The sequence below is a fragment of the Ciconia boyciana genome, chromosome 1 (genome assembly GCF_034638445.1).
Source record: "Ciconia boyciana chromosome 1, ASM3463844v1, whole genome shotgun sequence".
NCBI lineage: Eukaryota > Metazoa > Chordata > Aves > Ciconiiformes > Ciconiidae > Ciconia > Ciconia boyciana.
Window position 1 is genome coordinate 79,246,436 of NC_132934.1, and position 13,615 is coordinate 79,260,050.

At 40.7% G+C, this 13,615-nt stretch overlaps 1 protein-coding gene across 4 annotated transcripts in view; it reads right to left on the reverse strand.

Moving 5' to 3' along the window:
• KIAA0930 (KIAA0930 ortholog) overlaps window positions 1-13,615 on the reverse strand; it is a 75,358-nt gene that overhangs the window by 29,501 nt on the left and 32,242 nt on the right. For all 4 annotated transcript variants that reach the window (XM_072876251.1, XM_072876241.1, XM_072876231.1 and 1 more), the window contains exon 2: window positions 8,083-8,231. In XM_072876251.1, coding sequence (XP_072732352.1) covers window positions 8,083-8,231 — 149 coding nt within the window. The remainder of the gene's footprint in view (window positions 1-8,082; window positions 8,232-13,615) is intronic.

Below are 13,615 nucleotides of genomic sequence, written 5' to 3' on the forward strand. Positions count from 1 at the left end.
ATCATTAGCATAATTTGTATTATATGTACTATTATTTTTTTATTCCTGAGGATTTGTATTAGTTAAGGAGGTTAAAACAGGCAGTGATTTCACCATATTTGATAAGGTTCAGCACGGTTCCCAATCACTTAAGTTTAGCTTTCATCAGGCAAAGAGCTAGAAGTATGCTTTCTTTTCATAGTTACTTTGGGATTTTAAAGAGAGTAAGATGACTAGGCTGACGACTGCTCTCCCTTCTGACAATCAAACAGGACTTAAATCCTTAAGGGAATAAGATGATCATGAACTAGATGGCTTGGGAACTTTTCCTTGTGCTAACCAAGAGCTTTGAGGGAGAAAGCCTCATACACCTGTGAAGGAGAGCAAAGCAGCTTGAACAAAGCTCGCAGCAAGATACGCTAAAATTCTAATCTTGCACCACTTCATTATACAACCTCTTGTACCTTCCACAGACTAATGCGCAGTAACGCTGAAAGGCTCAGGCTGGGGATGACAGAGGTAACTGTACCCACAAACCGGTTGACTCATCGCCTGTTCACTGAACAAGCGCCATTGCAGTCTAAGCTTGAAAACAGCAAAGTCAACTCACACGTAGCCTTTATTCCCTCCCATTTCTTTTCCTCTTGGTATTCAGTTCTGCAAAGCTATTCCCACTACTCACATGGGTTTCAGTGCTGCTGTAATTCCTTACAGCCTAATCTTTCTCCTGTCATTTATTGATCTGGTTGCAGATGACAGGTTAATGACATAAGACTGCCCTAAAGTCAACATTTTGGTTTACCTTAGAGCAAGAAGTGTTCTGATTTGTGAAGTCCAGCCCCTGAAATTCAAGCTCATCATCTGACACACATCATCTGACACTGCTCATCATCCCAACCCCTTTCAGAAAAGATGAGGCATCACTGCAAACATCCCCCAACTTTGATCCATTGGCATCCTCTCCTTCCACCCAACTGTGCTTTTGGGGGGAAGAACAGGCTTTGGTCTATGACTAGGTCTGAACTGAACGGTAAACTTTAAAAAGTCAGACCCCATTTATCTCTAATGAGACAAGAGTAAAAGGCCCTCAGGGCAACCTATAGCATCAGTTGGCAGCTAGAAACAGCAGCTTCCTCCCTCTTCAAAGATAGAAAACACCTTCCTGTAACTTTTGCACGTCATCAATCTGTAGCAAAAAATACTGTTTGCCCCCTTCATTTGAGGGCACACACCAAACACTAGTTTTTTAGATCCTGCACTGCCTTAAGATTGTGTTTTCTCACTGAATTCTCATTTTCTTTCTTCATTATTACATAAGTTTATATCTCGTATTAAAGAAATCACCTTAAAATTAATTATAGCTCTTGCAAAAGTAATTCTTAATCACAAGGAATTCCTACCAAACATATTCTCTTTTCTTCTTTTCAATGAGCACAAGACATTCCTTCTGGATCGGCAAGTCACAGTCATAGAAAAGAAAAGATTTAATAAGCCTACACATCTAACTGTTCCCAGTATCTGCATATTGTACATGAAGAAGCAGAATCTAAAGCGATAAGGAGGAGTAAATTTTAAGACTGAGAGAAGCTAATGGGACCCACAGAGTTAAAAGTTGACTTAAACCAGCCATAATTGAAATTACTTACGTGAAAAGGAACCAAGAGGTCTAGTTCTGTCTTTGCAATTCTCGCAATAGTAGAAGAGTTATAAAAGATTAAAAATAAGAAAAGTGCAAGTTGTTCAAATTACTGGAATGGTCTGAATGCTTGATGATGCTCATCAAACAAATGAGGGGAAAGCAACAACATGTAAATCATAGGACACACAGGGTGTGGAAACTGTTTTCCCCCAGCATAGCTCTGGCACCAAGAAAGCCACTGTAACTGTGGCTAAAGCAAGACAAGCCTGGGATTTAAAATATGCTGATCAGTATCAGCAAGGCAAGAAATCACTGTATTTAAGATACTGACAAAGTAATCCTAGCTGCTACCTGACACTTGTACTCTGTGAATCGCATCAACTTTCATTCCCCAATTCAAATGCTCCATAAATATGCTAAATCAGCTTTCAAAAATTGGAAGGATACACATGTGACTATTTAAGCACTATCAAATGTGGCCCCAGACCACAGAGTAACTAATATTTTCAGATGTAACAGGTTGCTCCCTGTTACCTTATTCCCGTAATATTATTTCCTAGCCTTTCTGAAGTCCTCTCTAGAAATCACAAGTACCTGAAGCAACATGTAGTGTGCCTCCTGCAGAATACAGTAAGCAAAACAAGGGAAGGCATACTACATCAGTAATGAAGGCAGCCGACAAAGACATGGGAGAAATAAGATTCCAGAATGTTTATAAATCATGGTATTTCAAACCATCTCTGTTGGATGTGGAAATGCATAAACTCGGTTACTGACCAGAAAACATGGGGTGGGGGGGGGTGGGGGTGGGGGTGTGTGTGCAACTGGTGGACAGACTAGACATTTAAGTTCTAATTACCAGTGTTATTAGAGACTTGACTACGATATTCCAGAGCTTCAATTCAATTGCATATTAATTTCAACACCGAAAACAGGCATTTTCATACCTCTAATGAGCAAGCCGACACTGTGTTACCCATAGATCAAACACACTAAGTGCTCTGCTGAACTAGTAGCCTGATGAGGCTTTCAGGGAGCTCCAAGCAGATGCTTTTACCTTTTCCAGGGTGCAAAGCCCAGCCTAGCAGCGCACTTCTGTCCCTCAACCCCCCAGTGACTCAGATATGCTGCATTTGCAATACTGAATTATTCATTAGAATTCTATCAGGTGGGGGAACTGGGTCTGGGCTTATTTTCTTCACAATGAAGTTTCTCTCTGCTGCAGAGAACTGAGCATCTCCAGCATCTCAGCCCACATGACCCAGAGCTGCCATGTTTCACTGCAATTCATATTAAATTCACTTCTGATCCTGGCTTTCTTGTCACCGTATTTGACTGCGTAAGAATAGTTCTTCAGAGACTGGTAGCAATAAAAAGCAATTCATTAAAATGCCCCTGCAGCACACAGCCCCTTCCTGAGTTGGGAGTTTACTGCCTGTGACACCGCAAGGACATTTCAGCTGCACGCTCACTTTGCCTCAGACACAAATTTACTCTGGAAATAGGACCGAATATGAAAGCATCTCCACCCTGAATGCTCATTAGGCTGCCAGGTATGTCACAAGCATATTACAGGTCACAGACGGTCGGATCCAGTTCTGTGTGGGAAAGAGATGTTAGCTGTCACACCTGTGGCAGTATTCTTCTCTTCATTTTTGCCAAGCAGTCTGTCACAGCACACATAGGAAGTGGAGATGGTCTTGCAAAAAATGCACCATGAGCAGAGGCTATCAAGTAGCAGCTCCTTTATGTTCATGTATTTAGACAACAAAACATCAGCAAAATAGCATAAGAAAGCACAGGAACTTCTGAGAAGGATAATTGTAAAAGAAAAGGCAAATCTTTGCATTTGAGATGTTGAGCTCCTCACAGGAAATCATAATATCAGTCTGATAACGCCAGCGTTCCTTTTTCATGTTTCAAAATGAGAGCACTGTGTTGATGCTGTCCTCTTCTGCAGAAGCCACTGTTTCTACTCACTGCAACACCTCCACAAACTTTGTACAACAGAACAGTTGAGGCAGAACAGCTGTGTCTCTGCACAAACTTGCACATGTTGCAATCATCGTTTGTTCCCACATACTATCCATGTACAAGGAGATAATTTATTTGGCAAAAAAGATGCTTTTTTTTGCCATTTGTTTCTCTGTTGCATTCAGATGGTGATGTGGAACTGCCATGAAGTATACCAAACAGCTCTTCTGGAGACATCCTCTTTGCTTACAGTGTTCAAAAAAAAAAAAAGCACTGCTCTGAAAGGTACAACAGAGACAGCAACGTAAGATTTTTAAAACTTGCATTTCTGCTATATGCTGGGTTCAGGCTGTCAAATCTTCCAGCCAGACAGATGGTGACAGTGAATTAGAGATTCGGCTATGAAAAATCCTGTGATTTTCAGTGGGAGTCATGTGCCTAAAGTAATTTAGCTTTGGAAACTAAGTGGTCTCCTACCACAGCCAGTATTTGTTGTGTCACAGGTCCAGATGCACATAAACGTGTAAACCATGGCTCCTGTTCAGTTCTGTCTCTGAAGCTGCAACCACAACATCAGTAGCTTAAGCTTTTTGAAGACTTAACAGCCTGAATGACTACCCCATGCATTTGGCAGCAACTCTACTCCTCCACATTTATAGGACACTGAAGAAAACAGGACCTACTCCAAAATCCAGGCAAGCTCAGAACATATACCAACAGTGTCTTAAATTTATCTTTTTATTGCTTTGCCCTATAAATACAGCACCATTTTCAGGTGACAAAGCATGATGCAAGGCTGAAGCTGTTAATACAACATAGCTCCGCTGGTCTATCACGGATGTTTTACCTTAGTTTCCCTACTCGGCAGCTGTCTCTGTTAACACCATACCAGCATCTTCCATAGTCCCATGAAAAAGTAAAGCTTCTCTCTACGGAAAGATAGGAAGCTTGCAGCTGTAACAAAGCATAATCCTTTATAAATGCCTTTTGCACTGGAAAAAGCCAGAGATATTAAATCTTGATCTAATACCATTTTAAAATCAGAATCCCAAGTCCAACCACTTTAACCTTTTAAAGCTGTAGGTTTTGGCAATGTATAGGACCCCTTATAAGTGAGGATCAGGGCTTACATTTTCCAGTAGGTTGCATCAGCTGGTGTGTGAGGCAGCAGCGAAGGGGTTTTTTGAGTCTTGACTTAACGGTGCATAAAGAGTGACAAGTCAAAGGGATTCCACCTTAAAAAAGCCTACTAAATCCCTTAACCTGAGAAGAGCTATGCTCCACAGTGCCCTGCCTGCACAGATCCTTACAGATGGGGCCTGTGGTTTTGCTTAAAGACACCAAGAGAGGAAGTATCTTCAAAATTTAGCATGAAAAACTGCAAGAGTATTATTGTGATGTGCCAAGAAAACACAGAGTTGAATGCAATTCTCTGGGATCCAAGAGTCTGTGTAATGGATATAGCCCAGAATTCGATATGGCAGTTCTGCCCTGGCATAGACCATATGAAGAGCTTAATTGCTGTTTCTCCCATACATGCGCAGTTTCGAAATTGGTGGGGTGGAAAAGAGAAGCAAACAAAGTTGCTTAGACCAGGGGGTCTACGAAGCAGATCATTTAAAAGGCCTTTTAAAATAAAATTTATGATGGTAGAGAAGTTTACCATCATCACCTACTGATACACCAATTTGTGAGATTTATTACTTCAAGCTGTTGTGACTAAGCTGCATCCAAAGCCCTTCTTATTTAGTCTTAAAATTGAACAGGACCTTTAATCTTGATCCTATCATTTTTTTCTGCTTATCCTCTATTACATAACTTCAACTTAAAATCAAATGTTGTTGCTGACACTTTTGAGCTCCAGTAAGCACAGAAAAAACACCACAAGCAGGAACGACTTTTAATCACACAGGACAGCCATCAAAACTTGAAAACCGTTTGATAAATCGACACTTGTTTCTCACTGACGTGAATCATCATGCCATGGCATGCAAATGATGCGAACATGCTGTGTGAGCTCGTCATCTCAGAAAACAAACATCACCATTGTCAGCATTCAGACAAACAGCCCTCCCCACTCAATCCGGTTTTTTTGTTGTTGTTGTCATCAGTCCTACAGAAGATTACTGTGCTCAAAGCTGTGCAGATCTTATTTTCATGAATATAAACTAATGCTCTGAGATGTCATAGGACAACGATCCACCTCACATGTGTCTGCCAGCATTCTTCAGTCAAAACCTACAATTGCCAGGCAAATCCAGAGCACATATATAGTGTCTATGGAGGAACTACAATGAACTTGCTTTGCTCTATACCCAAGCTACAAAGAGACCCACTTCTACGGTTACCTAACTTCTGTGTGGCCCATGGAGAAATCATCATCAGACTGTTCGGCACAGCCTGGGCACAAGGCAGGAGCCAAGAGTGCAGCTCCAGTTCTAGCCCTTCATGGTCCCAAAGAGCTCTGAACCTCTCCCCTTCATCCACCTTTTCAGTCTACCTCTGGGAACATAAATGAGAGCACACAGTTTGGTGGGTGGCAGGGATGCTTGAAGTTAGATTTGGCTTCTATAAATATCAGTTTCTAGCTTCTTCCCCTTTTAATAATACAACTTTGGTATTTTGACACCATCTTTCAAGAAAGAATGGCCAAAACTACGAAGTAAAATAAAAACCTGTCTAGTCATAATTCAAAGCGTAGGGGTAGTTGTTTGGTGTCTTGCTGCACAGGACAGGCTCAAAAATTAGATACAAGAGGAGCTGGAACTGCAAAGCAGTCAGCTAAAATCAAACAGGAGGAGAGCTGCACAGATACCAAAGACTCATCAAACTATGAAGTTCCACAAAGCATCTGAAGTACTTCAAAGTGACAGGAAAGGTTCATTTCTCAGAGGCTGAGTAAAACGCAAACAGTTGAGGGGGAGTTATAAAATACTGTGTGTGCTATAAGGCACACTCCCCATCTTAGTTGCTACAGCAAGCGATTCACTAATGCTGATTTTCTAATAACTACCACTTATGAAACCCCCTCACAAATAAAAATTATTTATGATGCTTTTAGGAGGCTTAAATAAAGCTCTGAGAGCAAATGCAAGGGTTTATTTCAGTCTCCTCTCCATGAGAGGTTCAAACACTTTAAACTGATAAATAAGTTAAACAGAGATTGATCAAGGGTCTGTGAATGAATTTAAGCAACCAGGCTTCCTCTGAGGTTCACCTTCCTTGTTGGGAAGGACAAGAAGTTAAACAACCCATACTTTTATTAGGCTGAACAAAGCCACAGTATTGTTTGATGTGAAACAGGAATGCATTTATAGTCATTTAAACAACGATTAGGATGCAAGTTTCCTCCAAAAGTCTTAAAGCTCCAAGTATGCTGGCTGAAGACTATTAAACCACTAATCTGACAGAGAAAGAACAATATTTTGCCATCTTCTCCTTAGTGGTTGTCATGATGGAACATGGAGGCGTGGGGGGGAAGAGAAAAGATAATTCTGCCCATTTCCTGTATCTCCAACAAAAACTTGGGAAAATCTTCTGGGATCCTTTTCTCAAGGGAGTTGACAGCTATGGCTCTTTATGTCACCACATTTAAACCCAGAGAACTCTGGTATACCTGGTTAAAAACACTCTCGCATACACCATGCGCATATATCTGTGATTCAGCAACAGTGTAAATTATGTACATATGTCAGGAAGTTAATCCCAGTTTTTTCTTCCTCCATTTATCCTTCTGCTTTTGATCCTCTGCAGCCATCTCCTTAATTCCCAATAAAACCATCATTTCTCTTGTTTCTATTTCCTCCACCTAAGATGCAAACTACCATGAAATGCTGAGAAGTTTCTCAAATCTCTAATGGGAAAATACCTGTGCAGCAGCACTAGGCTACCCGATTATGAGTTTTCAAGAAACAGTACTTCTATAGGAGGGCATATTGTCTTAAATGTAGATTATGAGAATACAGTCATTTCTTCACTGTTTATCACTACTGTATCCCAGCCCCAGGAGGCTGCATGTATTCTGCTACTGAGTACCCACTAGGTGTTCATTCCTGATACTCTGGTATCTCAGGAAGGGTTCTTCAAGAAACACCAGAGTGACTATCTTCCTCCTCCTTGTTTCCTCCCTTTCTACAGATGTAAACTTTCAACTTATAAAGTATCATCATTGAAAAGCAAAATGAAAATCAGCATGGATGTTCTCCCTTTCCCCCTAAATGCAGGCTGACCAACATAAAAGCTTCCCAAAAAGGCATGCCAACTCTCTGATCTCCTCAAGTCTGTGATAGTGAAGCTCACTTATACTGATGCTGATGTTCAGAGTTAACCACGGTATTTCTCTATGGGCCAATTTTGCATAACTTCTTGTGGTGGGCAGAGCTGGAGACTCCTTATCCTTGGTTTGTAGTTCTTCAGATGTGTCAGGTACTCCAGAGCACCAAATCCCATGTTACCTTAAATTTCCCAGGTTAAAATATATCATTACTCACCTTTTTCCCCTCTGTACTATCACCACTCACATAGGACAGTTTTCGACGGACATAGAAGAGCATATCGTCTTGCCGGGGAGCCCACTTCTCCATAAAATATGTTGAAAACATCCAAGTCCAGAACACAATACGGTCATCTTTGAAACACCCTAAGAGGCATAAAAGGAGGGAGAAATAAGAGTTGTGGAATTAGTATGTCACATTTGATTGTGCTTAACATGACACCTGAAGTCTTTGCTACACATGGTGCAGTTGAGCCCAGCTGTAGCAGAAATACTCTTGCACAGCTCAGAGTAAGTTTTTCCACAGGGCACAGGATAGCCGCCATTCAGCATGAACCCACACTCTGTCTTTGGCCTTCGTCAACCAAAACTACTTTCTGGCAACCAGTCTGCCCCTGTGCACAACAAACACAGATCAGGGCCCATGAGTATACCCTGGCTATGCCTGTGCCATGGAGAAGGACAGGACCAGCGCGCTGAGCGACAATACATCAAAGCAGCACTCAAGCAGTAATTTCAGAGGCATATAGTGCCAGTATATGCTCCAGTTAATGACGTGAAGCCATCAGCTGCCAACAGATTTATTATATGCTCTCAGGGAGCATAGCTAATCTTTCAGAAACTAGCAGCTGATACCTTCCTTAAATCAAGACACAGGAACAAGAACGCACCCGTGCAGGGGTGACTCATCCACCCTCTCTCTGACAAGGAACAAAACCAAGCTCTTCCTCAAGGAAATGAGGAGCTTTGAAGTCCTGAATGCCAATTAAACAAGAAAAAGCAGGGGGAGAAGGGGAAAAATGGGAAAAGGAGACAAATTACATCAGCATCAGCAATAGCGTGGCAGTTGGCCTCTCACCAGGAAAAGGAGGCACAGTAGAGGTGACATCACATTTTGTGAAACTCTTCGAAGCACTTAACTATAATAAAACAGCGAAAGGTGCTGCATCTCTTCTGTGCCGTAATGCTTGCACATTATTAAAGACCAAAATTTATACAGACAAGGAGAGAAGCCACTACTGTGCCTGGTGACAAGGGAGCTGAATTTCTCCACTGCTCCTCAGTCCTACTGGAGGCTCCTTAATGGAGTAATTGCATCGCCTTCCCAAAGCCCTACTGAGAGATAACTGTGGCTGTTAGCCACAGTCTAGCTGTTTTAAAACCTGTGAAGAGAGAAACACTAAAAAAAAATCATATTGCTGAGAAACAGCAAAAACCTGAAATGGACAATGGATGGTAGTGTTATGTACAAGTCAGTGAGACAGGTGGGGGTGTGTGTATGTACACACGTGCAGCTGACAACCTGTCTCCAGAACATCTATCCTTTACAGTGACTTATTTCCCAAAAAGCTATACATTGGCTGCCAGATTGGTACAGGTGTCACTCCCCAGCCCTCGGCTACCATTCAGGTTTGTGTGTTTCCCTCCCAGCGGTACACTGCACGTATGAAATAGTTCTGCAGAGAGGAGAATCTTGCACGAGGCAGAAGTGACATTTATTTACAGCGATACTTGGATTAAGCTTTAGAAGATTTCCCAATCAATTGCCAAGAAAGCTGACACATACCATAACAACAAACACAATTTTTCTTAGACATTGGTGGTTAACTTCAGGCCTTCATAAAGCAATCAATCAATCTTTTAATCCACAAGTGTAACTCAGCACATTTTCCTACTTCATTGTGTGTGCAATATTTGCAAGATAAATCTTTCTTCCAATCTTTAATTACTGTGGTGGGCAGGATATTAGACTTTCAAATATTTTAGCAGGCAAATAGGTGACTGAAATAGAAATCTTAGGTCTCTCCAACTAAACCCAAAAGTAATATTGAAAACAAAATGAAATTCCACTGATGGACCATGCACAGAATATGTTAATCAACATCATGTAGGATGGTATTTGAAAATATGTATACAGTTGATTATATTTAAAAAAAAAATAATGAAAAGGCTGAGATAAAACAGAAAAAGGCAAAGGTATTTAGTTCCCAGTGCAGGTTAATTCCAGGCCACGCTGGAACTGCTTTATTTGCATGGCTGCAGTGAAGTAATTTCAATTACTTAAGGTGGCATAGAACATAATATGCAATCGTGAATAAAATCTGCAATGCAATTAAGCACTATCCAGTTTTTTCAGCAGAGAAAGGGAATCAAGGACTGGAGAGATCAGATATGGGATGCTGGGCATCTGCATCATCTGAACCCCCCCGTGGGCACAGATGAACAGGACTGTATGGCAAACAGCTATATCTGAGAGCCAGCCACATAAGAGTGGATTCAAATGTGTTCAGACTCCCAAAACCAGGCTCAGAAAGGACAGGATTATCATCAGTCAGTATATTCACAGATAAACACTGAGAACAGAAAAAGAACTATTCAGGTTTAAGGATATACCGCTGACACAAGGACAAGTGGCTCTAAACTACCTGCCAACATATATGGAGGCTGGAAATTCAAAGCCAGTTCCTAAGCATTCAAGCCATGAAGTTCAGGAGCAGCCCTCTCAATTGGAACAGTGAAGGCAAAAATCCCTACAGTTGTAAAGATTCAGCTCAACTTGGTTAAGAAGGTTCATGTGGTATCAGTGACAGCCAAGGACACCATGACCCAGTCCTGCCTCTATATTTAGCAAAGTGTAGAAAACAGGGCATGCATTCATCGCGATTCATTAATAGTCTCAAAGAAACTTATTAAATCTCATGGGTTTTGAGTACCTGAATTCCCAGCCTTAATTACATGGGGAGGGGGGAGGAAAGGGGGAAAGAGGATTGGCCTGAGTTCATCTGGAGTTCTAGGAAAATCAAAGGAAAAAGAAAAAAAGAATCCACATTCTGTGAGATTCATCTCTGAAAGAGTTCTAGTGTTCAGAAATACACCACTTGGGTTTTGCTTCATAAATGAGTAAACCAAATAACCATAGCCAAGGCACTCCTAAATTTATATATTACTGTTTTTCTATCGGAGGGAAGTACTTTTCCCTTATAAAGCAAAAATAATCAAGTTACCTAAACCCAGCATTATAAACAAGGGTTAAACTACTTTTAGATTCTGGCAGTACCTGCAAAAATGTGAGAAGCTGTCATACGAGCTGCTTACACCATCAGATACGTTTTATGCAATAAAGCACAGGAGTTAACATGCTCTTCTGAACTATTTATGGGTGGTTATAACAGAGCATTAATACATGCAGGAGGACAGCAGAACAGGGTGAGTTACCAGGACTTTGTGTGTGCTTTTACCCTTGCTGGGGAATGCGGGACAAACTGATTCAATGTATTCAACGTTAGTATAAACAGAAAACCCAGGGACAGAAGTGCTGCAGCAGTGAAGCTACTTCAGCACTGCAGCATAATGCAGGGGAAAAAAAAAACCTGAAAACCATTATAGTAATGTTGGATGGCTGTCAATTCAGAACTTCACCTGCAACAGATTAGATGTAAAATCATTCTCCAAGCTGCAGGGATACTTGCAGACATTGCTGTAATTAAAACCACCCTGAGGATGTTCTAACTGTTCTGACTGCAGTAGCTAAAGGACTTTTCTTGAAGCCAAAAAGAGCCAAATCACTGCAGCACAGCTGCTTTTATTAAATTTTAGTAGAAGCAGGAAGGATGGGGAACAGCACACAAGAAGAATTAGCCTTTAAAATCGACTATTAAATAGCATTAACTTGGAAAGGAGACAAGAAAATTTGTAATTGTAATCCAGAGTTCTTAAAACTTGAGAGGAGGGAAAAAATCTATTCCAATTTCAAGCCAGAAGCTGTCAGATCCAATATGTCCACACAAGCTTGCCTTCAACTATTAGATCCCCAAAAGCATGGCGTACCCTTACAGTTATTTTGGTGGTTTACAGCATCTCACTGGAAGCCTTCCAGCTTTGCCGAGAAGAAACTTGGAAACTGCTTTTAAAATTGTTTTGGGTAATGGTTTTGAAACTGTTAGGCTAACAGCCCAGCAGACAAAGTTGTTCTTTTCAATAGACAGAACAAAGCACAAAGCCTTAATTTCTCAGACTTTACCACAGCACCCTATTGAGGGGCCTCAGCTGCACTCAAGATGGTAGGGCTCAGAGAGGAGTTCTGCCCCATTACATGCCATCCAACAAAGAAGTGGACAGACTCAGCTCGCAGTTGGATTGCTGATGACCTTAACCCTCTGCTATTATACTTGATATTGCTTCTATCCACCTGGCAAAGACTGAGATCAAAAACAGAAGCCGATCTTTCATAGCCCGGACAATCATGAGTTGGCAGCAGCCTTCTATCACATTGGACCATCGCTGTTTGCACCACACTCCGAAGATGTGCAAGCAACACATATACACTACTGTTAAGTTGGAAGGCCCTTAATAAAACACCTGGCACGTAAAAGCCCTTGAAGCTTTGGCTTCAGTATTTGGGGAGACCTTTTAAAATGCTAACAGTTTCATTTTTGCCAGAAGAGAATTTGAGCCTTCTGCAACACCAGAATTAGATGATATTTGCAAAGGAATCAAATTCCATCTATAGTTGAGAGCAAGTAGCAAGACAGCTTCCTGAAAACACTCCTCCCCTACCAAATTTTGCTTCTAAATGAATAAAATGGAATTAAGAGTTCAGACTATAAATCTTAATACACTAAAAGTTGATTATATAATTATGAGACCTTTGTCATGAATAAATCCTAATTACAACAATTTACTGTAATGATTCATTTACATGGATTTTATCCTCATTAGAAGCAAGATTTATGCCAGCTGCTATGTAATAAATGTCTTTCTTTTTACCTATTAGATTTTTATATTGAGCATTCATTTCGAGGAACTGACTCCAGATCCACATAAGAAGTTGTGATTTTTTTTTTTTTTAATTAATGCTTTCAAAAAAATCAGTGGATAAAGAGAAGTGTCAGCATATTATTTTGCTTCAAAGGAACAGAAGAAAAGATTTCCCATTTGGTGGCTAATAATTTTTTCAGCATGTACCACTCAGAGCTTAGAGGAACAATAATTTCAGCTAGACAGGGTTTCTTCCGATGCTTTTATTCCTCTAGCCTGCCATGAACTACTCTTAACTGTGAAACATCATAAAACTCATTTCATCCAATTCTGCCACAGTGCTATCATCTGTAAAATGAGCATCCTTAGATGTTTGGGGGTTAATTAAATTCTTATGAAGATCCTCACAGCCCCAGCAGGGTAAGCAAACTAGAGTTCTGAGTGATTCACACTGTATTTAATTTTTGTTTTGAGTTTAGCCAAGTATTCTGCAAAGACAATATGAGAAGCGTTTCACAAAGATTATAGCCACCTTTGACATTATAGAGCTATAATTATGACTGCATAAAATCAGAATGGATATTCTCTGTACAGTGATAGTTGCCAGCTAGCCAGATCATTAGGAATCTAAAGTTCAGTCTTCTTCCCATGTCTACATAAAAGGACACCATTTAATCTCTTCAGTTTGACCTTATACAACCACAGGACTTCACCAAATTTTCAGAAGTTCACTGGCAACCAACAATTTGAGAGCAGGCAACACAGAGGGAATG